General features: G+C 50.6%; 1 protein-coding gene across 1 annotated transcript; it reads left to right on the top strand.

Moving 5' to 3' along the window:
- The first annotated feature begins 1,576 nt into the window (after positions 1 to 1,576).
- Positions 1,577 to 22,500, top strand: TGFB3 (transforming growth factor beta 3). Its single transcript, XM_079913803.1, has 7 exons — positions 1,577 to 2,969; positions 10,357 to 10,520; positions 10,813 to 10,942; positions 16,040 to 16,147; positions 17,898 to 18,066; positions 20,259 to 20,412; positions 21,343 to 22,500. The coding sequence occupies exons 1-7, from the start codon at positions 2,483 to 2,485 to the stop codon at positions 21,499 to 21,501; spliced, it is 1,371 nt and encodes a 456-aa protein (XP_079769929.1). The 5' UTR covers positions 1,577 to 2,482; the 3' UTR covers positions 21,502 to 22,500.
- Positions 22,501 to 22,814: the final 314 nt, after the last annotated feature.

A 22,814-nucleotide genomic window follows, 5' to 3' on the forward strand; every position in this document is an offset into this window, starting at 1 on the left:
TCTGGCAATAGATTTCCTGGGTCCAAATCTCAGTGTTGACACCCACTGACTCTATGACCTAAAAGTAATTCAAAAGCAAGTTACCTTAAGCTTTCTACACTTAGGATTCCTCATGTTTTATGCAAATAAATATAATGTCTTCCAAACCAGACAGCCCTTGTTAAATATCACCTCCACCACTCACAAGCAGTGTAGCCTCTTAAATGGGTCTATGCCTCACTGTCCTCAACTTAAACTGATCAACCAGGGCCCTGCGGATGCAGAGAATCTGCCTATGAGCCAGGGGCAGGAACCAGACCTCGCAGGAAGGGTCTGGAAGGCTAGGGCGAGGTGGGCTGGGGTGGCAGGGAGCAGCGCTGAGTCCCTGGAAAGTGATCAATTCAGAGACAATCCTGGGGACGGGCTCGGGCATGGTGGCTTGCCCTCCCTAAGCTTTTGATGGGAAAAGACCTAGAAGCTTAGGCTGAGAAAAGGAACGAAAGCGGAGAGAAAACCTCCCCTCACCCATCTGGGAAATGGGCTCGGGCCAACTGCTGACTCTGCGCTGGCTGGCGCAGCTCCCCGCGGAACTCTCGGCGGGGAGGAAGGCCGCGAACATCTGGAGGACATTTCTGTGAGAGGGGCTGCAGAGCGGGACCGGGAAGGGAGAAGTGCACTTGTACGCACGTCGGGCCGAGAGGGAAGCTGTTCCCCAGGGCACTCGGTCTTGTTTTCCTCGTCCTCTTTCGCGGCCCCTTCTCCCCAGGCCCCCAGCCTCACCCCCACCCCCACCCCCGGCCCTCCCGGCCTTCCCGGCTCCGACCCGCGGAACCTCCTTCACTGGCGGCCTCGCCTCGCCAGAGGGCACCCTTGATCTGCCGGAAAACGCCACCATTTTTCAATGCCCCTGGAGCATCTCCAAGCTTCCGCGAGCCACCCGACTCCAATCTTGTCAATGAAGAATCGGGGCCAGGATCGCCGCGGGGCCGAACCCAGTTCCAACCCCGCGCCCAGGCCGGGCGTCAGCCCCACCGAGGGTGGGCACGGCCGCCCCTGCCCAGGCCCCGCGCGCTCGCCGGCCCCTGCCCAGTGTCCCGCCAGGCCCGGGGGGCGGCCTGGACTGGGGGCCTGGGAGGGAGCAGAGACGCGCCGAGGAGAGGACGGACTGACAGCTGGCGAGAGGGCGAAGGAGTTGGGGTAGAAGGAGGGAGGGGATTCATCGGAGTAACTTTCCAGAAAAACAGTCAACGTGTAGCAGGAGTGACTCCAAGAGGGTAAAAAAAGTTCAGTTACCACGTCGATCGAGAGGACTCGCGAAGTATTTTTCAAATGGGCTCGGCTTTTCCTGTGCCTGTTTAAAACATTAAAATCGTGCCGCAAAAGAGGCTGCGTGCGCTGGTCCCTCCCCCCACCCCTCCCCCCACCTCACCCCCACCTCCCCTCGCCCCCTTCCCCCCCACCCCGCCCCGGGCCAGAAACGTCATGGGAGGGAGGTATAAAATTTCAGCGGAGAGAAATAGAGAAAGCAGTGTGTGTGCATGTGAGTGTGTGAGAGAGAGGGAGAGGAGCTTGAGGGAGAGGGAGAGGGAGAGAGAGGGAAGCTGGAGGGAGAGAAAGGGAGGGAACCAGAAAGCCAAGTCCAAGGGAATGAGCAAGAGAGGCGAGAGATAGGGGAAGAAGCATGAGAAAGAAGGAATAACAGCTTTCCGGAGGAGGCGTGCAGTGAACTGGCTTCTATTTTCTTTTTCTTTTCTTTTGTATCTTTTAAAAAGAAGCAGGGAACAGAAGCAATGGCCGAGGCAGAAGACAAGCCGAGGTGCTGGTGACCTGGGCGACCAAGTGGATTACTGGGGCTGCTCTCCAGGGGCTGTCCCCCCTGCCTTCCAATTGCACATAAGCCCACATCCCAGCCAATGAAGATGAGAGGCAGCGTGAACAGAGTCATTTAGAAAGCCCCCGGGGAAGTGTAAACAAAAGAGAAAGCATGAATGGTGTGCCCGAGAGACAAGTGTGTCCTGTGCTGTCCCCATCTTTAGCTGGGCCAGCAGCGGCCTAGCCCTGCCTCTCCCCACCAACTCACTGGTGATCTTTTTTTTTTTTTTTTAATTTTTTTTTCTTTTCTTTTCCATCCTCTTTTCTTATTCTCCTTCAGGGCAAGGCAAGGATTTTGATTTTGGGACCCAGCCATGGTCCTTCTGCTCCTTCTTTAAAATACCCACTTTCTCCCCATCGCCAAGCGGCCGTTTGGCAATATCAGATATCTGCTCTATTTATTTTTACCTAAGGAAAAACTCCAGCTCCCTTCCCACTCCCAGCTGCCTTGCCACCCCTCCCAGCCCTCTGCTTGCCCTCCACCTGGCCTGCTGGGAGTCAGAGCCCAGCAGAACCTGTTTAGACAAATGGAGAAGAAACCCAGAGCTTCAAGGCACACAGTCGGCGTCTTCGTGCTCAGGGTTGCCAGCGCTTCCTGGAAGTCCTGAAGCTCTCGCAGTGCAGTGAGTTCATGCACCTTCTTGCCAAGCCTCAGTCTTCGGGATCTAGGGAGGCCGCCTGGTTTTCCTCCCTCCTTCTGCACGTCTGCTGGGGTCTCCTCCTCACCAGGCCTCGCAGCCCCCGGGCCTCTCTCCCCTGCTCACGCATGAAGATGCACTTGCAAAGGGCTCTGGTGGTCCTGGCCCTGCTGAACTTTGCCACGGTCAGTCTCTCCATGTCCACTTGCACCACCTTGGACTTCGACCACATCAAGAGGAAGCGGGTGGAAGCCATTAGGGGACAGATCTTGAGCAAACTCAGGCTCACCAGTCCCCCCGATCCATCGGTGTTGGCCAACATCCCCACCCAGGTCCTGGACCTTTACAACAGCACCCGAGAGCTGCTGGAAGAGGTGCACGGGGAGAGGGGAGACGACTGCACTCAGGAAAACACCGAGTCGGAGTACTATGCCAAAGAAATCTATAAATTCGACATGATCCACGGGCTGGAGGAGCACAGTAAGTCCAAATTCCCGCTGGGGTGTCTGCTCTGGAGGGTCTGACCTGGAGTGGGGAGCTCCACAGAGGGGGGCCTAGCGGTAGCCACACAGCAGGGTGCCCCGGGCTCACCCGCACCGGCTGGGGAGGTGCGATGCGCAGCTGGGGCTGGGGAGGTGGGTGGGGAGGGAGACAGAGGCACTCTGGTGAGAGTCGAGTGCTGCCGGGAGGCCGGGGGCCCCGGAGCTGAGCAGCTTGCTGAACTCACATCACATGAATTTGGAGTGACATTGCGCTGTCCCGTTAGCACGCGTGCTGTGGCACGTGTGGTCAGATGGGTGCGTGTAGGTGCCATAAAGGGGCAGGGCTGGCTCTCTCATGAGCGAGGCCGTGCGGTTCCATGAGCTGGAGACCTCGGTCTTCTCCCTGCTTTTCACACCTCATTGTGACACGTCTCACGTTCTGTTTTTCCAGTTCTGGGGAAGAAGAGTATACCTGCCCCAAGTTATTGTCTGTCCAGCTTTTTGAGGCCCAGGCAAGGGACAGCTTCTCGCTGCCTAGGCCCTTCAGTCCACACCATGCCTGTGACCCATGTGAGCTGTGTGCGTGAGGGAAGGGGATGCGCCTGTGTTCACGTGGCTGTGTGCTTTAAAGCGATGTGTAGTCTGGTTTCGTACGGTACAAAGATTCATGGGTGCAAAATGGGCGTCTTCCGGGCCCGTGGACACGGGGAAAGCGGGGATGTGGCTCTGGATGTGTAGATGACGGCCGGCAGCCCTTTTGTGTCTGCGTGTCAGGGGAAGAGTGGGTGGGAGGTGTGGCTGTGGATACAGAGGGGACGTGTGTCTGGGAGTGTGTCTTCCCAGGAAGCTCCCGTCTGTGCCGAGAAGCTGGGAGGCTTCTGGGTGAGACGTCTGTGTGTGTTTGTACACGTGTGGAAGTCATGTGTATTTACTGAACGGGGATTTAAAAAACCTCAATACAACAGAGAGAGACTTGGCAGATGCGGGGAAACTGACAGCCCAGGAAGGAGGAATGTGAGCCACTCACAGGCCAGGGACTCTGGGAATAGCTCTGTTTGCTTTTCCTACCAGCAGGTGTCCTCGACGCCCAGGCTACCTCAACCTTGGCTCACCTGAGAGGTGGGCAGTGCCCAGAGTGGGGGGTGGGAGAATGGGATGGAACAGGCAAGGTGAGGGTGGTCAGCGGGGGTGCTGCAGGGGCTGAAAGGAACTTGGCTAGAGAGAAGGAGGAGTGGGCAGCCGATGGATGGACCGGCTCTGGCAGAAGGTGCCAGAGGCCTCACCGGGAGCTGGCCCGTGCCAGGCCCAGGAGCCTGCGGTTGCTGGCGAGGGGCTCCCGCTCCGGCTTCCTGTGGCTGCGTTAGGAGGTGGCTCCCGTGTGGGGTGGTGGCCGGAGAGTGAAGCACAGCTAGTGTTCCCTGGCCAGGGTTCTCTAGGTGAGGCTGACTCAGGGTCCTCAGGGGCCTGTGGTTCCCAGAGGCACCAGCAGCTGAATGGCTGAACCCCCAACCCCCTGGGCACCCACAAAGGCAGGACATAGTGGCCAAACATCGGAGAAGGGTGGAAAGCTGACGCCTGCGGGAGAGGTGTGAGGAGAGTCCAGGGCAAGAGGAACAGACTCCGGGCCTTAAGGATCCGGGCCAGGAGGAGGAGTCCCGGGAAGAGGGATCTACGTCACCGGGGCCCACGCCGCCTGGAATCCCAAGCTGAGAACAAATGAGCCAGAGACATGTAAGGGCACCCAGGTGCCAGTGGACATGTGTGCAGAGACTCAGAGTACAATTAGTGGACAGCCCTGGGGACAGCCAGGACAGGGCTGCACAGATGCTGGGCAGCCCTGGGCTGCAGCACCAGGACCTTCCTTGAAACTGCAGTAGGTGAGGGTGGCCCTGGGGCCACAGAGCCATGATCAGGCCAGGAAGAAACCTGGCACGGTGGGCAGGATGCGACTTGAGATATCATGAAGGGTCCGGGGCCCTGTGGGACACGGGTGATGCCAGTGAGCCTTGCAGGTGCAAACAGGAAGCAGGCCCAGACTCTGCAGCTGTTCGAGGTGACACAGAGGCTGAGCAGACGCAGGCTGGCCTGCCCTCGGGCTGGTCAGGTGTTGAGCCAGTCCCAGAGAGACAGATGCACGAGGCACACTAATTATAGAGAGGCAGTGGGCAGATGCAAACGTCTAACAGATGCTGAGAGCGAGCAGAGAGCCACCCTCCAAGGTCGGGGCGAGGGAAGCCTAGTGTCTAGAACTCCTGAGGGTGGGCCGGGGTCTATGGGTGGGGCACTGGTAGGATCTGAGTGCCAGAGCTCCTGCTGCCGAGGTGATGAGATCACATTCCCTTCCACATTTCATCACTCCCAGCCCCTTCTGGTACCCAGTGGACAGGCTCTCAGAGGGAAGTGACAGCAGGAGCTGGGGCAAGGAGACAAGGGTGCCTGGAGTGTGAAGTGCAAGAAGGACTAACTTCCAGTGGCGTAGGGGAAAGGGCATCAAGGTGAGAGCAAAGAGGATAAGACCGTTCTCTGGCTCTGCCCTGTCAGATGGGTACCCTGATTTCCCTACTTTCCAGATAAGGAGACTGCAACATGCATCAATTAAGTGATTTGCCCCAAAAGAACCAGGGCTGTAACCTAGACATTCTCCCTAGAGAATGCATGCTGTTAAACAATAATGCAAAACATAAAATATGCATCGTAAGTCCCACCTTTAACCTTTGGGCTCCAAGAGAACTTTGGTTTATGATATGAAGGAATCACATGCTGGACCAAGCAGGTGGGCATAGGAGCTATTACTGTATGTTAGTAACCCTGGTGGCAGATTGCTTAGGGATCCCTGGGTGTGCTCTTTCTTAGCTCTGCCTATTTTTATGGCCTGGAGATTCATACTGCCACAAATGTTCTCCCAAATTCAACAAAAGTGTTTTCATTATCTGCTTAAGACTCTCAAGCAGGTTAAGCAACTACACCATGTGGAATTGAGCTAGTCACACCTCTGACCCTCAGTTTCTTCATCTGTAAAGTCAGAGATAATCTCTAAGCTCCCTTCCAGCTGAGACAATTCTTTGTATACATCTGGGATGATTCAACAGGTCTCTGTTGGGGAGTGAAGGCAAGACTCATGTATATCTTATTCCTATATAATTCTCCAGGATTTTGCTATGGGAAGTGGGTAGAGGCTTTCTCTGACCCACGTGGTGGGGAAGCACACAGCTTTTTCAGTTCTTTTGTCATCCTTGTTATCAAGATATCACCAGTGTAGGTGCTGTTTTAACTTCTGGCTTGTAATTATCTGTGTCTGGCAGGAGACTCTTGTTTTCATCCGAGGTCTGACGCTAAGACAACCAGCGAACCCAGAGTTCATGAGCAAAGAGAAAACGATATTTTAGCGTTTCTTTTCTGGATGCTACTTTTAGATCTTGTTCATTCTGAAAATTAAAAGAGGTTTCTTATTGAAAGAACTCATTTGATCTAAGTGCCAATGCTCTCTGCCCGCTAGGTCAGTGTTTCTCCAAGTGTGGACTAGAGACTAGGTCAATGTGAAAAACATGAATTCCCAGGCCCTAGCCTACCCTTACAGAATCAGAATCTCTGGGGGTGTCGTCTTGAAGTATCTGTATTTTTAACAAGCTCCGTATTGATTTTTAAGTTCACTGACGCTTAAGACTCAGTGAACGAGGGCAAAACCTTTCCTTAGAAGGCCTGCAAACACAAGAGCCCACAGAACCCAGGCCGCTGATGCAAATGATCTAGAGGAAAGGCTGCAGCACAGGGACCATGACAAACTGCACAGGACACTTGGCTTCGGGGTCATGGAGAGAATAGGGTGTATGGGGAGACTGGTGGCGGGGGGACTTGGAACTGCCCATATCCCATTAAAAGAGGGCACCCACCACTCAGCTCCTGCCAATTTTTGCATTGGGGAATGTGGGTCCACCGTGACTAGATCTTAACTGCTTCCCAGAAGAGCAGAAAATCTTTCTGTGAAATTTCCCAACTTTTAACCTGGGCTTAAAATGTTTATGGGCTTCTAATTCAAAATTTTACAAAACAATGCATTGCCCAAACAATATTTTAACGGGTTAACATTTAAAGGTTAACCTATTTAAAGGTTGAATCCTTAAAGCTGTGGTTTATCAGAACATCTGGATGCCATGGTACCCTTTGCAGAGCACTATAAACTGTGGTTCTCAATCCTGGCTACACATTAGAATCATCTGGAGATCTTACAAAAAAAAAAAAAAAAAAAAGCTCTGGACCCACCCATACTCCAGTGAGGTAATCAGAATCTCTGGGGATTAGGTCCAGGCATCATCTGTTTTTAAAGCTCTCCAGGTGATTCTAAGGAACAGCTAGGGTAGAGGAGCACTGCCACACTGATATATGTAGTCCCATCATTGGAACCAGAAGTGATTTTACTAGCAGAAATGATGAGCACAAGCAGAAGTACATCTAGGAGCCCAGGTGTCTGAAAGCATTAAAAAATGCCCGGTCTAAACATGGTCAGCTGTTACCAGATTTTTCCATGAATACCCTGCATGAATATTCTTTGCTTAGTTTTCTCTCCCTATAGTAAAAAGGAGAAAATAGCACCCATTAATATATATACTTTGTGTGCAATAGAAAAAGTTGGTCATAATTTAATTTGTAAAGGTGGACCTCCTAGGCCAGCTCTCAGTAATACTAGTGTTCTGCAGAAGCATGGCTTAATCACAAAACTGGGAAGTGGTTTTTGTCTGAGGCATAAGTTGGCACTCTAGCCCCATTTCATGGAATCCTGCTACAGTTTGTTGGTGAAATCACCCCTCCACTAAATGATCTCTGAGGTCCCCTCCAACTTCCAGAGTCTTTGCTTCAGTAAATGAGGTCAGAAGACCTGGGTTCAAATCCCACCTCTGCCACCTACTATGTGAGTGATCTCGGAAGAGTGATTTAACTTTCCTGATACTTACTTTTCTCATTTGTAAAATGATAAATTTTACTTATTCTCATTCTCCTCAAGGATTGTTAGAGGGTCAGATGAGTTAATAGAAGTTCTGTGAAATGTAAGATAGTGTTATTACATTTTGTTTATTTATTTATACTCTGGCTCATTCCACAAATTATTTAAAGCGTGGATTTAATTGTCAGGAAGATTATGTTTACATTTTATTTCCTCTCCTATACAGTTCTTTTAAAATCACTAATGATTGTGTCTGAGCTTTGCTTGCTAGTGTCAGTTTGCTTGTGTCAACTAATTCATGTGTGACCCTGGCCAAGACCCCTCTGGGCACGAATTTATCTGAAGTGGGTTGCACTAGATGACCCCTAATGTCCCTTCTGAGTCTGTTAGAAATCTGTAGATCCCAGGGATAAAATATGACCTTTCCCATCCCCTTGAAATCTCCTTGAAATTCCCACCAAGAGGAGTCTAGCTTGGGGAACAGATACCTGATTGATGGGCTGGAAGAAACAAGGAGGAAGGGTGACGAGGGTGTCCTGAAGACCCTCTTGGCTCATCATCCCCCGTCCCCTGGCTCCCCACTGTCTTGCCCCCCAGTCTGACTCTCCTCACTGGCACGGGCCATTTTCTGTTCCCCTTTTCCTTTTTATAGCAACGCACACACTGTGCTGACGTATCTTTTATTCCCTCTTTCAACAGTTACTGGAGGTACTAGTCTAACTGAAGCCATATTGATGACAGCTCCTCTGAGACCCAAGTGTGTCAGTACTTGAGAAGGTTTCCCTTCCAAGGAGCTTACCCATGTCCAGAGGGTTACAGACTTGCAAACTCAAAAATTAAACGGCCATCATGATCCCTCTTTCTGGTTTTATCCGAAATGGTTTAAGGAATAGTTGGCAGTATTCGTTCTTTCAAAGCCAGTTATTAATCAGGGCTTCATTAGCTAGCATTCACACATTTGTTTTCCCAACATCTGTTCCATTAATTTTCTAAGAACCAGTGTCAGACCCACCAGATGGCAACTTCCAGAAACACTCACTCATCCTTTCCTACAGCTCAGTAGCGCATGTGCCTGTGTCCAGGCCTCTGATCTCCCGCCCTGTCCATGACTTCCTAAACCCCCCCTGGGGTGATTATGGGCTTGTTCCAGCCATGTTCATTATGTGTGGAATCTGGGTCTCTGGGCTTGAGTTTCAAGTTCTGGCTATTGTTACCATTTGTGTAGAAAGTTTTTCTCTGGGTGTTAATGCTGCTCAGACCTTGAGGTTGTAAAGAAATGACAGGATCTTCCTGTCTCCTTTATCTGGCTCTGAGGGGGTGGGAAAGAGCATGTGCGGCCTTCTGTCTTGTGGATGGAGGTTCAGAGGCCAGCAGGGTGACAGAGGCTGGCATAGCGTGTGCTGTCAGGGAAAGTAACCCTTAGAGAGACAGGAGCCAATGGTGATAGACCGGCTTAGTCTAAAGAAACATCTGGGGGGTCTGCCAGGCTCCAGATGTGTGGGCTCCTTGTCACACCAGTGCTGTCTCATTAGATCCAGAGTGTCACTTGCTATGACTGCCTACTGTTAATAATATAAAATCCAGCCCCTCGGTCTGACGTTTCAGCCTCCCCACAGGTGGACCCCAATCTACTGTCTTGACCTTGTCTCACGGGCTCCAGCCTGGCTGCTTCAGGTCCCTCTTACTCACGTGCGTTTGCTCCCCTCCCTGCCTGTGCTTCCAGCAGTCCTTTCATGTAAAATTCTTTCCTCTGCATCCTTAGACCCTTTCCTCCTGCAGGACCCAGATCAAATAATCACCCAGATTAAATAATCACCACTTCCACGAAGTGCTCTCAACCCTCTCCCTCCTCTGACCTGTTTGCAGCAACTCCTAGGCTTCTCCAAAGGCCCTTAGCACTTTCCCTCTGGTCCTGTTGTTTGGTCCATGTACTAACAGCCTCCCCTGGATATTAATCTCCCTGAAGGCAGGGGCCCTGCCTCTTCCTTTTTGCTTCCCAGTGTTAGCCTGTGCTCGGCACATTGCATTTGTTCACTGCATGTCTGATGAATGCCTGAATGAACAAACGCATGAATGAATCAACTAGCTAACAATGATTAAACTGCTAGAGGAAATTGCTGATATCACTGGAGAATCTGTATTTTCTAAAAGAGTAGGAAAGCAGGTTGGAGAGCCTGCCAGAGTGGGGATGGCGAGGTGAGGGGTTGGAGGGGCCAGTTGTTAGTGCCATGTCCTGGGGCACCATGTCCTGCTTCACCATGAGGCCTATGTGTGGCTCCAGGGCCACCCCGGATCTTCCTTGGGTTTTGCCACCTTTAGATCTGAGGACTCAAGCTTCTAGAGGTCACAGGTGGAACCCTGGCCCCTTGGTGAGTGTCTGCTGGCAGCACACTGTCCCTGTGGGTCTCGCTCATGCTGTGCCTCTCCCCACTGCTCTGCCTCCTAGATGACCTGGCCGTCTGTCCCAAAGGAATCACATCCAAGATTTTCCGCTTCAACGTGTCCTCAGTGGAGAAAAATGAAACCAACCTGTTCCGAGCGGAATTCCGGGTCTTGCGGATGCCCAACCCCAGCTCCAAGCGCAGTGAGCAGAGGATTGAGCTCTTCCAGGTGAGCCCCCTCCCAGGACAGACACCACTCAGGCGGGAAAGCTGGTTCCTTGGCCAGATTGGGCCTCCACGCTGCTCAGAGTTCAGCAGACCTGGGTGTGAATCCTACCTTCTCTGAGCCTTAGTTTCTGTATCTGTGTCTGTCGTTAAGAGGATTAAGACTTAACCGAGGAACTCAAAGGAACATTTAAGAAGTCTTAGTTTGCTGTTGCTGCCCCTCTCCATCCTCCTACATCATGACACGTGGGTGCCCCGTCCTGGCCTCGGGACTTATTCCTTCCTCTGCCCTGTAGATCCTCCAGCCGGATGAGCACATAGCCAAGCAGCGCTATCTTGATGGCAAGAATCTGCCCACGCGGGGCACTGCTGAGTGGCTGTCTTTCGACGTCACAGACACTGTGCGTGAATGGCTCTTACGAAGAGGTAGGTGGACTCAGGATGAGCATTTTGGAAGGAACCTCAGGTCTCTTGGTCCTTCATGACACAGAGGGAAGAGGCCAGAACTAGGGGAGACACAGATCTGGGTTCAAAGCCTAGCTTTGCCATTGACCTGTTGTGTGTCCTTTATTCGTTCACTCAACTGATATTGACTAAATGCTCACTCTGAGCCAGGCCCTGGGGATTCAGCAGTGAACCAGGCAGGTGAGGTCCCAGATCTCATGGGGCTTTCAGTGGGAGAGACACGTAGTAAACAAGTAAACATATTGATGAATAAGACTTTTATATATATTATAGTGATAAGTACCAGGAAAAACAGAAAGAGGGCAAAGCGATAATGACTGGGTCCAACATCAGATGTTCAAGGAGTCTCTATGAAGAAGGAATTTGTGCACTGAGATATGAGGGACAAGAAAGACCCAGTCTGTGAAGGTCAGGATAAAGGATGTGCTAAGCAAAACCAGTGAGAAGCAGCAGGAGCCTGACTGGTGTGGCTGCAGCAGGGTGAGCTGGGGGTCAGAGAGGAGCTGGAGCCATACGATGTAGGACTGTAAGGCCACGGTCAGGTGTCAGGACTTATTCCAAGTGTGATGAGACGTCCTGGGCAGGTTACAGCAGGGCTGGGGATGTGGGGGTGAGGTGATTTGGTTTACATCTTTCAAAGACTCTCTGGTTGTCATGAGGTCAAGGGAAGAAGTTAGGGGCCGTTGTAGCAGCTCACGTGAGAGCAACATGGGCTTCGTCCGGGGTGGTAGCCGTGTGTATGGAGATGATATGGATTTGTTCTGTATTTTGGAGGTGGAGCCAATAGGACTGACTGGTGATTAGATATGGGGTGAGAGGACACAAGAGGCGTCTAGATGACTGAAGATTTGGGGCTGAACACCCATGTGGTAACACATTGAAATAGGGAGGCTGGGAGAAGAGCAGGTTTGGGGGCAGGTTCCATTTTGGCCGATTAAGTTTGAAAGACCTGGCAGTCATCCTGGTAGAGCTGTCCAATAGGCATATCCAACTTCACACGTCCCAAATCTCTCACCCACTCGCTCTGCTTCCTCACCTGGAAAACAGGTAATGGTGTCTTCCCTTCATGCCTCACAGAGCTATTTTAAGGATCCATTGTAGTTAAGAGAACTTCCAAGTTTTCGGCCTGTTATGGGAGAGTAAGCTTTTATTAGGTCAGACGAGGAAATGGAGGCCCAGAGAAGTTAAGTGGCTTGACCAGAGTCATCCAGCCTGGATTAGAACTTGAGTCTCCTGATGGACAGTCATCGTGCCTCATGGCATCACGCTCTGCTATTTCTTCCCTTCTTTGCTTGGTGGTACTGCCTGGTCTGGTGCTCGGTGGGTTGAGGGTCTCTAAGGTGGTCCTGTCTGTTCCTTGAATCCCTCTTGTGAAGAATTCTCCATTCTCATCAGCTGCTGGGGAGCCACAGTCCATCCATCCACGTACTGATACCCAGAGTCCCTTGGGCAGGTGGGTCCTTCCTTGTCCTCAGTGTTTTAGGAAATTAGGGGTTGAAGCTCTAAGGCAGAGATCACAAACTGGTTGGCCTACCAATATTGTTTTAATCTACCTAGTGGTCAACAGTTTTTGTTTTAAAGTCAGGAGATTTCACATAAAACCTAGACTTGTGGCTTTTCTTGACACATGGGAAGATTTCCTGGTAACAATCCATCAGAGGTGAGTAGGGCCACCTCTTGAGGCAGGGCATGCATTCTTCATGTCACCACAGGCCCTGCCATTCCCCAGTGTTTCCCAAGAGTGCGGCTGGCAGTCCAATTCAGCATGATACGCTGGCTCGCTTTGCTCACTTACATAACCTGCTGGGCTCTGTAGGCATCCGAGTGTGCAGGTCCCCATCTGAGGGGCATAACCTGGTGGCTGAGTTGGCAGATAGGGGGCTGGAGGTCCTGCCTCAGCCCCAAGGGTACTGGGATTTCCCTCCTATCTCCCTGACTGAGCATGAAGGCAAAAACCTGGGAGAACCCATGTGCACCAGCTGACAGCAGCACTGTGGGAATTCTGACTCAACTCTGCCTAGAGCCCGACATGGCTACAGAGAGGAGCTGCTGGGGAAATGAATCTCTCAGCTTCCCTGTCTGATTTTGATCAGCTCCACCTGGATTTCTTTGAAGCCCTGGGCACTTGAAGGAGTTCTTATTTTCACAGCTGCAGAACTCAATGAGAAGTTTGCACTGAGAATGATTTCCATCCTCCTTGAGACATCAAAAAGATAATTTCGTAATAAAACCTATGGGTTCCCCACCCACCGTCCCCACCGCTGCCAATTCTGAGGTTAGTTCTTCACTGGAACCTTCAGTTCCCGCTCTGGCCGCTGCTGCCCACCCCTCGCACGGGGGAGTCATACACAGACCTTTACTTCTGCAGAGCTCCTGAGTCTCTTGAGGGTTCTTGGCCCCAAACAAGGCAGTAAATGGACTCCAAATGGAGCAGTTGGCGGTGTGGACTGTGAGGAAACTGAGTCACATATACAGTCTTGTATTAGTTCAGCAAACATCTAAGAGCCTACTGTGTACCGGTTCCCAGGCTGCTTTCTGGGCCCAGAGCCGGCTGGAGCCCTCTCCAGGGCTGTGGGCCCAGGTCTTCACACCCCTGTGCTATTGTTCCACACAATCTGTTGGCTCCCCTGTGTGCAGAGCCTGGCCTCCCCAAGCAGGCCGGGCAGGGAACACGCCCAGCACCATGGCTCAGGACAGGGGGCACACTGGGAATACACAGGCGTTTTGTATCTCAGTGACTGTGTGGGCGTCTACCTTGATGGTCCCGGCTGGGCTCTCTTTGGTCCCTCTTTGTCTCTAACAGTTAGGAACGTGGCTCTGATATCAGGCTGCCTGTGTTTGAATCTTGGTTCTACCACTTACTGGTTGGATACCTCGGTCAAGCCATTTAACTTCCCTAAGTCTCAGTGTCCTCATCTGTATAATGCGGGGAGGGGGTAATAACAGCTCCTGCTTTGTAGGATTAGTATGGGGATTACGTAAATGACTTAATGCACACATAGTCTTAGAGCGGTGCGTGACATGTAGCAACACTCAACAAATGTTGGTGATTATCGTCATCATTCTCTGAGCCCTCTACCTGGACAGAGCCTGCTAGCCAAGCCAGGCACCATCACACACGCACTGCCTGCACCCTAACCCTAACTCTCCCCAACACATCTGTCTGCGTCTTGACTTTCTAACTCACAGACTCATAGGACTTGTCCACTCTAGGTCTCTCCCGGACTACTTAAACCTTTCTGGGTAATAGGAAGTGTACTATGTTTTATGTAGCCTGTTTCAGCTACTCTAGCTCCTTCTTTCAGCCACCTTAAACCAGAAGGAGGACACTCCTTATACATCCCTCTCTATCCACTTCTTGTTCTCCATCTGGGGCTCAGCTTCCTTGTTATATTGGCCCCTCCCCAGCCCACCAAAGCCAACCTGGGACAGAAATCTTCAAGCTGAGCAGGTGTCAGTGTGTCCCAGAGGCTGCCCTGACTGGGGGAGAACAAACGAAGCGGGATCTAGAGTTTATGGGAGAAGGGATTGGGCTGGTTTTTAACTAGTAGAACTGGGACATCCAGGCCTGCCTTTTGCTGACTGGAATCTCTGGGCTTGGGCCATTCTGCGCATGAGAAGGGTGCTGAGGTGGCCTGGACTCTGGGGTTTTCCCTGCTGACATCAGATTTCTGGAAGACCCCAGGTTGGCCCCAAGGCTGGATGCTCACACAGAACTAGGGTGACCTCCAAGAGCAGGGCATCAATCAGATCCCTGAGGTGCTGACCCTGACTTCAGAGGTCATCCCCCCACAACCTCTCCCATACCTGACCATAGCTGGCTGCTGCCCCGGATCAAGAGAGCTTCCCTGATTGAGTCTTACCCACCAGGACTGACATGATACCTGACTACCTGGTTTCCCTGCACAAAACTACTGGATTCAGTTCAAATTTTTCATTCCTTATTCCTCCTTTTTTTTCCTTCCACTTTATGCAACCCCTTTTACTAGTTTCCTTGCTTTCCCAATTTTAGTTACCAAAATACCCAATCCCACAGCCAATAGGAGAAAGGGCCAGAGCTGGCCTTTTTGCCCCACAACATCAGCCACCAAACCCTGGTGCCTCCAGGCTTCCTCACACTTGTTTTCTCCGAGCTCATGCCATCTGGGCCCTCGGCCATGGCCCTCTGCCTTCTCTTCCGGCCTGTTCTCTAATTTCACAACCATCTTCCTGAGCCAGTGGCTGTCCTCAATGAGCCATCCACAGCCCCGCTGGATACATTTACAACTCCCCCGTTAAGGTGGACAAGGATTGCCAAAGAAGAAACTCTAAGTAATCTGGACCTCATCATGTCCTTGTTCCTTAAGGAAAATATAGCCAAGCATAACTGAGATTTGCATCTTATCTCCTCTGGAATCTACCTCTCTCTGTCTGTCTACAGTTGTAGCCCTGGTAGAAATGGTGGCCTCTTCCACCTTACTGATTCTGCTGCTTGCTTGCTGGAGACCTTGCTCTAGCCTTGCTTTCTGAATTTTAATCCTAGAGCTCAGCCTGTGCCCCTTCCTCCCATCTTGTGGCCTTTTGAATCACAGCCTCTCTACCCCACAGTTCTTTAGTTTTCCCCTTTCCCTGGTCTCTTCCAGGCACTCTGCCTCTCTCCTCCATCGTTTCACAGCTAGAATATCTCCTCTCTCAACCGACATGTATGGGGTGTGACTGGTTTTCTCCTTTCCTGTACCCTCATCCTTTTGCTCCCTAGTAGGCTGGTGCCATTTTTTTTTCCCTAAACCATTCTTTGAAAATAGATGACTATTAAAGTTCTCCTTCACGGTGCCCACTAGTTTATGCCTCCATTTGCTTGTCTGTAACACGACAGAAATTTGTGGAATGTGGCAGCGTGAGCGCGAAGGTCTGCTATCGCCCTGGTAGCACTTTCTGTCACCTGTGAGCCTCAGTCTAACTCAGTTCCTATGACTGCCTATGGCGGCAGAGGCCCTGGCTCTTCTGTGTGTGACTGGTGGGTACCCTTCTTCATCACACAAACTGCTTTTCTCACCATTGCTGTGTCTTATTTTGCAGAATCCAACTTAGGTCTGGAAATCAGCATTCATTGTCCATGTCACACCTTTCAGCCCAATGGGGATATCCTGGAAAACATTCAAGAGGTGATGGAAATCAAGTTCAAAGGTAACAAAATGGATGTGTATATGGTAGAATGGGTGGGGGAGTTCATGAAGCAGGACGGAACAGGAAACCCCTACCAGGCCCCAAGGAAGGGAACCAAGTGAGCTCCCTCACGGAGATGGCCAACTGTTTTGCACTTGAGGGATTCTGCTTTGTCCCAAAAGCAAGAACTCTCTATTCTATAGAGAAATACATTAGCATCTGGAAGACAGTGTTATGCTAGTAAGAGCCGTGAAATCATGTAGGCAAGCTGGTCCACTTCTCTGAGCTCAGACAGCAAACTGGGGATGACAGTACCTCTTTCACCAGGTTGTCATGAAATCCAATGCGATAACGAATGTAAAACAGAGTGCATGGATGCTCAGCAAGTGATAGTTGTCTTTGCTTCCCTAAAAGAAATGAACTTTGGTGGCTGTGAATATGAGCACTCTGACTATTGGGCTTTGCAGATGTCGCAGAGCCCACGCGATCCGACATCCGGGTTTGAACGACTGCTTTGGGCCTCAGGGTATTTGCATTGAGGGCAAAATAGTTGAGAGTCATTTCTGGTTTTCCAGTATGTTTCCAAGGCACTCAGCCTAGACAGTCTCTGGATTCCAGGGAAGTACTATTTTCCTTTCTAAGCTCTGTTGTGGGTGACTGAGGCACACCTGAGGCCAGGAGGTTTGTCAAGGTCAAACCAACCAATTCAAAGCCTGAGGTCAGAGGCGTGTCTGGAAAAAGGTACAGGTCTCTCTTGACTCCCAGCCCTGAGCAGTCCTTTGACCCTTCATGGGCCTTATTTCAGAGCCTGATTTTTTTAAAAGCACATCATTTGACATCCTAATCACGGAAACTCAGAGCTCAAAAGACCTTGGAGTCCCTACCTGCAGCCCGGGTTGGCTTGAAATCCTCCCACTTCACTAATCGTTATCTTGTTCATAAAGATTTTCAGAAAAAGAAGTTTGAGGTCCATCTTCCCATTTATCTTCCAGTCCCAGTGCCCCTGCGTGAGGTCCAAGTCCCTCCCGTCACCATGCAAATTCATCTCCTCACGTTCCTGTCCCTGGTGGAGATGGACCACAGCCAGCAGCTGGCCGTCACAAAATAGATCTTCTTTTACTTGAGACTCTTTCTAATTCAGGTTTCAGTCTTTGCAGATGAAATGGCAGGTTTCCTTTCCAGTTTGTCTGCTAAGCTGTTTACCGTACACTTCATGATCTTATCTGAGTTTTATAGAGAAAACACTTTCGAAACTATAAGTGCAATGCGAATGTTAACAATTATTCATTCTTGTTCTTCTGGCTCCCATTCAAACTGTCTTAAATTGTGACACCTGAAATCATAGGTAGGACTTCCGTGCTATTTTTGACCAATTCAGATTATAAGAGGAAACTCATATCCCAAGCTCTAAGTCTCAGAATCTAAACTGACAGTTCAAAAAAATGTGTTAGAGCTGCCTAGTGACAAGGATGCTTCATGAATCCCTGTGGATTCCCTAGGAAGCATCTCGGGAAGGGCTCTCTGCCCTCTGTATGCACAGGAGTCACGAGGGGGTCTGACCGGGGGCATCTTGCGCGTCCCTAGATACCGGTTCCTCCACCCAGTCTTCCCCTTCCTGCAGCTGGACGTTAGCATGAAGCTGCATCTCACCCACCCCTTCCTTGTAGACCCCACTGTCCCTCCCCCTGAACAGTGCGGGGATGGGATGAGAAAGCAGCAGCCACCCTGCCTTCCCTAGACAGGAGACCATCATCTTCCTTCCCTTCCACAGGTGTGGACAGTGAGGATGATCCAGGCAGAGGAGATCTGGGGCGACTGAAGAAGAAAAAGGAACACAGCCCTCATTTAATCCTCATGATGATTCCCCCAGACCGGCTGGACAACCCAGGCCAGGGAGGTCAGAGGAAGAAGCGGGCCCTGGACACCAATTACTGCTTCCGGTAAGCCTGGGCTCACGCAAGACCCACAGACTCCTGAGACCACATTGATTGCACGCCTTCTATGTGTCAGGCCCCAGGCCTAAGCCACCCCCAACTGAGGGTCCCTGATGCTCTTCACAAACATCTCCCAGGAATGGAGATTTAGAACCTCTTATAAATCTTTTTCTGGGAGCCCCACTGTTTTCCCACAGCCCAGCCCTGTAAGGGCCTGGACAAAGTAAAGGAGGAGGAGAGAGTTGCTCAAACGGTTTGGATTAGAGGCTTGGCCTCTCCATGGTTTTCATGCTTTAAAATACTTGTAGGGTATGTTTGTGTGGCAGGGAGATTAATGCAGAGATTTCCATTAAAGAAGGGCTCAGTTCCCTGTGAAGGGTCCAAGGATGCTACCGGATGAGGGAAAACAGGACAGTCTCCATTTGCAGTGGGGAATGGGAGCTAGGGAAATTATGAACTCATTTGGAAATAGTTGGGTAGCCATTGTAAAGAGATTCAAAAATAGCATCTTATTTAGGAATACTTCAGTCTCTCATTTATAAGGGAGGGGGATTAAGAGAGCACACAGAGCAATTACTGAAAGGTAGAAGATGGCCGCATCCATGAGAAGGTCTGAAAGATAAAGTACTTGAAGGAATTTGGAACAAGGAGCTCATCTATGGACGCAGGAAAGGCTTCTGAAGGGTGTGGAATTTGAGCCGAGTCTTCAGGGCTTTGTGAGGCTTGAGCACGTAGGGATATGGGAGGAGGAAGCACTTTGGGTAGAGGAAGGCGCACGAATGGGTCAGCTTGGCCGGAGAGGAGGATGCCCGAAGGGAGCTGGGGAGGATGAAGTGGGAAATCTTTAGATCTAAAGCCATGTCTTCTGAGGAACGATGGAATGAACCGGGGATGTTGAGCTTGCGGAACAGAAGGTATAGGAAAGGCAGCGTGGTTGCCTCCAACTGAGGGCTGGCATGTAGATTTGTTCTGTGTGGCTCTCAGTCAGTTAGGAATGGATGTTCTTGGCTGCAAGTGACAGTGGCTTAAACCACAGGGGATTTCCTGTTCATAAGAAGCGTGTAGCAGCAGGCCCAAGGTTGGTCTGGATGCTTACTTACGCCATTGAGGACACAGGCTTTCTCTCTCTCCAGTCTGCCACGCTCAGTATGTTGGCTTTTCATCCCCTTGCTTCTGGTCACATAGCAAGACTGCTAGAGCTCCAGGTATCCTGTCCATGCTCAAGACAAGAGGAGGGAAGGAGGTAACCAGCAGCCTTCCTCTTCCATCTGTGACTTATGAAGAATCAAATACCTTTGCCAGAATTTGCCCTCGCCCACTGCATACTTCTGCTTATGTCTGATCGGTCATTGCTGGGTTACATGACCATTCCTACCTGCAAGGGAGGCCAGGAGAACAAGTATCTGGTGTTCCAGACTGTAATGGGCGGTGGCAAGAGAGAAGGCAGGGTAAGAATGGCTCTTGAGTAGAAAAATGAGAATGTCTGCCACAGTTTACCCTCGGAACCCACAAGAAGCCAGATTTTGGCCAATAGTTGCCTTTGGAAGTAGCAAGTTCTAGGTCTCAGCAGGTACTGAAGGACAGGCCAGACGCCCACTTGGCAAGGGGTATTGCCAAACGGATTTCTGCAGGCAACGGAATTGAAGTGGCCTGATAATCACATTTGGGGTAATCTAGGAATCATGAATCTAATAGAAGGATATGTCTTGTTTGGATTCAATAGCCTCTAGACTTAGACTAAGCAGTCATTTACTATAGTACATAAGTGCCTAAGCTTAGAGTTTATTTCTGGTTGGGTGCACATTAGGCAGGTAACAATAAAACCGACCTCAACAAAGTTGAGTTTGCTAGTAACATTCAGTGCTTGGTTTTATGTGGAACACTTCAAGTCTTTGTTTTGATTCATGCTGTAAAAGGGGCATGGCCACTTCTGCCTTTTTTCTCTTCTTCATACATTATCTGTGTATGTATATATCCACGCCTACTGTGTCCTTGGGATTCTGGTCTTCAACAGAGGAAAATGCTTTTATAGTTAGTACAGCTCAATGCACTCGAACCTGGGAGTCCACTGATTAGAGCCACCTCTTATGATGACCAGGAAGGATTCCAAGTGCAAATATGAGGGCTATTTGTGAAGTTTTTTATGTTGGTGATTTCCTTTTAGGTTGATTTTTAAATCATTTTCGTTGTCATTGTAGCAATCTGGAGGAGAACTGCTGTGTGCGCCCTCTCTACATTGACTTCCGACAGGATCTGGGCTGGAAATGGGTCCATGAACCTAAGGGCTACTACGCCAACTTCTGCTCAGGCCCGTGCCCATACCTCCGCAGCGCAGACACTACCCACAGCTCAGTATGGAACAGGGTCATGCCGCGTGGGGGGTGGGGCTAAGCCAAGTACGCCACTTGTTAAAAAGGATGCATGAAGGGCTGCATGTTGAACGCGCGGAGGAGGACCTGGGGTGCAAAATCCCTTTGGTGACGGTTCCGATCTTGGCACCTGGCCCAACTCTAGTGGGCCACATTCTACCCTTTAAAATTCCTTCCCTAGTTTCACCCAGACTTTTAAGTTGCTTTGTCTATTTGCTTTTGTAATATGAAAATTAATTACTGTCACATGCCACCCCCTATGTCAGAGATGCACATGGCTGGCAAGGAATATTGGGGCCGAAAGGCCTCTACTGTTGGATAAAGAACTCTAATAATTCTGGCCTCTTGAATGTAGAAAAGTTATTTTAAAAGACAATGTAAAGCACACAGAAGAAGACTATACGAAACAAAGGGAAAGAGAGGGAAGACCGAACCTAGCTTGTCTTTCCCTCAAGAGGAATCCAAGATAGGGCAGTAACTTGCGAAGCGTATTTCCTCATAGCTCCTTGTTTCTGCATCCTGTCTGGGGCCCTATACTCTGGCACTGAGTAAATGGCTCAAGGCAATGTTTAGTGAGAATGGTTCTCAACGAAGTGACCAGTTACGGCTAGGATGAACCAATACAGGGGGGCTTCTTCACAGCCAAGAGACTTTCATGATCAATTCCAAGTCCCCCAGTTATGGGGGTTATGCTTAAACCGATAACGCTCAGACGCCACGTGCTGCATCCCGCGTGGATGAACAGTAACCCGCCACTCACCCGAACTGGGTTCCGCCAGTTCCTCTGAAGGAGCACCAGTGGCCCATTTACCATGTGCTCAGTCTCTGGAGCAGCCCCTAGACCTTGTAGAGTCCCTGGGCCCCTGGCCTGAGGTTCAGCTTTCCAACCTCTCAATGATGCCTCCCTCCCCAGGTGCTGGGACTGTACAACACCCTGAACCCTGAAGCCTCGGCCTCCCCTTGCTGCGTACCCCAGGACTTGGAGCCCCTGACCATCCTGTACTATGTCGGGAGGACCGCCAAGGTGGAGCAGCTCTCTAACATGGTGGTGAAGTCCTGCAAGTGCAGCTGAGGCCCGCCTGCTACAGAGAGAGAGGAGGGATTGCCACTGCCTGCCTGCCTGCTCCTCGGGAAACACAAGAGCGATGGACCTCACCTTGAGGCCTGGCCCACAACCTTCAGCTCCAGGCAGATGGCTGAGATGGGGGTTCCCTTTTGGAACATTTCTCTTTCTTGCTGGTTCTGAGAATCACTGTAGTAAAGAAAGTGTGGATTTGATTAGGGGAAGGTTGAACTCTACGGAACACATGGATTTTCTGTGTCACAGACAGAGGTGGTGGGGACAGAGGAAGAGGGATGGCAAGTCGACACGTCGCAGGGCCATGGGATTTGGGATACCCTAGGGAGGAGGAAGGGCAGAGAATGGCCGGGGGGCCAGACTGGAAGACACTTGGAGCTGAGGTCAGATTGGTCATCCATCGCTGCCCCACGTCTGCTCGAGGGGACCTGGATTACGTCATACAAGGCAAGTGTTTTTCTTCAGGCAGGTTCCCAAGACAAAGTCCCAGAATTGTATCTCATACTTACCTGGGATTATGGACAAATCTGTTAGTTTTGCAAATTGTCCCCTGGAGGTCAATCAGCATCAAGGGTCACTACGGGGTTGGCGGGGAGGGTGGAATCCAGGTAATGCAGTTCCTGGGCCCTATGGATATGCTGAACTCAGAAGCAGAGGGTGGGAATTAACCCTCTCTGGTCTGCCCCCTGGGTTCCTCCTCTCGCCTTCTTCCTAGATCGTATTTCTCCTTGGACATTTGGCTAGACACCTTCCAGGTCAGGGTGCACGTATCTGGATTTTGGGTCTCTGCAGCCTTTGGGCATTATGGGTTTCCCCTCCTGACCCCCCGAGACCTTGTGCTCATCTGGTGTTCCTGGAAGCAGGTGCTACAACGTGTGAGGCGTGCGGGGAAGTTGCACAAGTGCCACACAATGACTTGGCCCCAGACGCATAGACTGAGGTATAAAGACAAATACAAATATTACTCTCAAAATCTTTGTATAAATAAATATTTTTGGGGAATCTTGGATCATTTCATTTTCTGGAAGATTGTTTCTAAACAATAAAAGCCTTATTCTAAGGTGTAAGTCTGACTCAATGTGTCCTTAATTACCCTCTTCTTAATTCCACGTTCACATCTAATGATCAGAGGTAACTGGAATCGGGGGCTGAAAATCTCAAACATCGAAACATTGCTGACCGTGAATTCCCCTGACAGTGACACACTGCACTGCCTTCTGCCATCTGAGAGGGCTGCACTACTGTTTGTGTTCCCTTCTGTCTTGGATACATTATCCTCAGACACACAGAGGCAGTGGCTCAGATGT

The sequence above is a fragment of the Stenella coeruleoalba genome (assembly GCF_951394435.1).
Source record: "Stenella coeruleoalba genome assembly, chromosome: 2".
In the NCBI taxonomy this organism is placed as follows: Eukaryota; Metazoa; Chordata; class Mammalia; order Artiodactyla; family Delphinidae; genus Stenella; species Stenella coeruleoalba.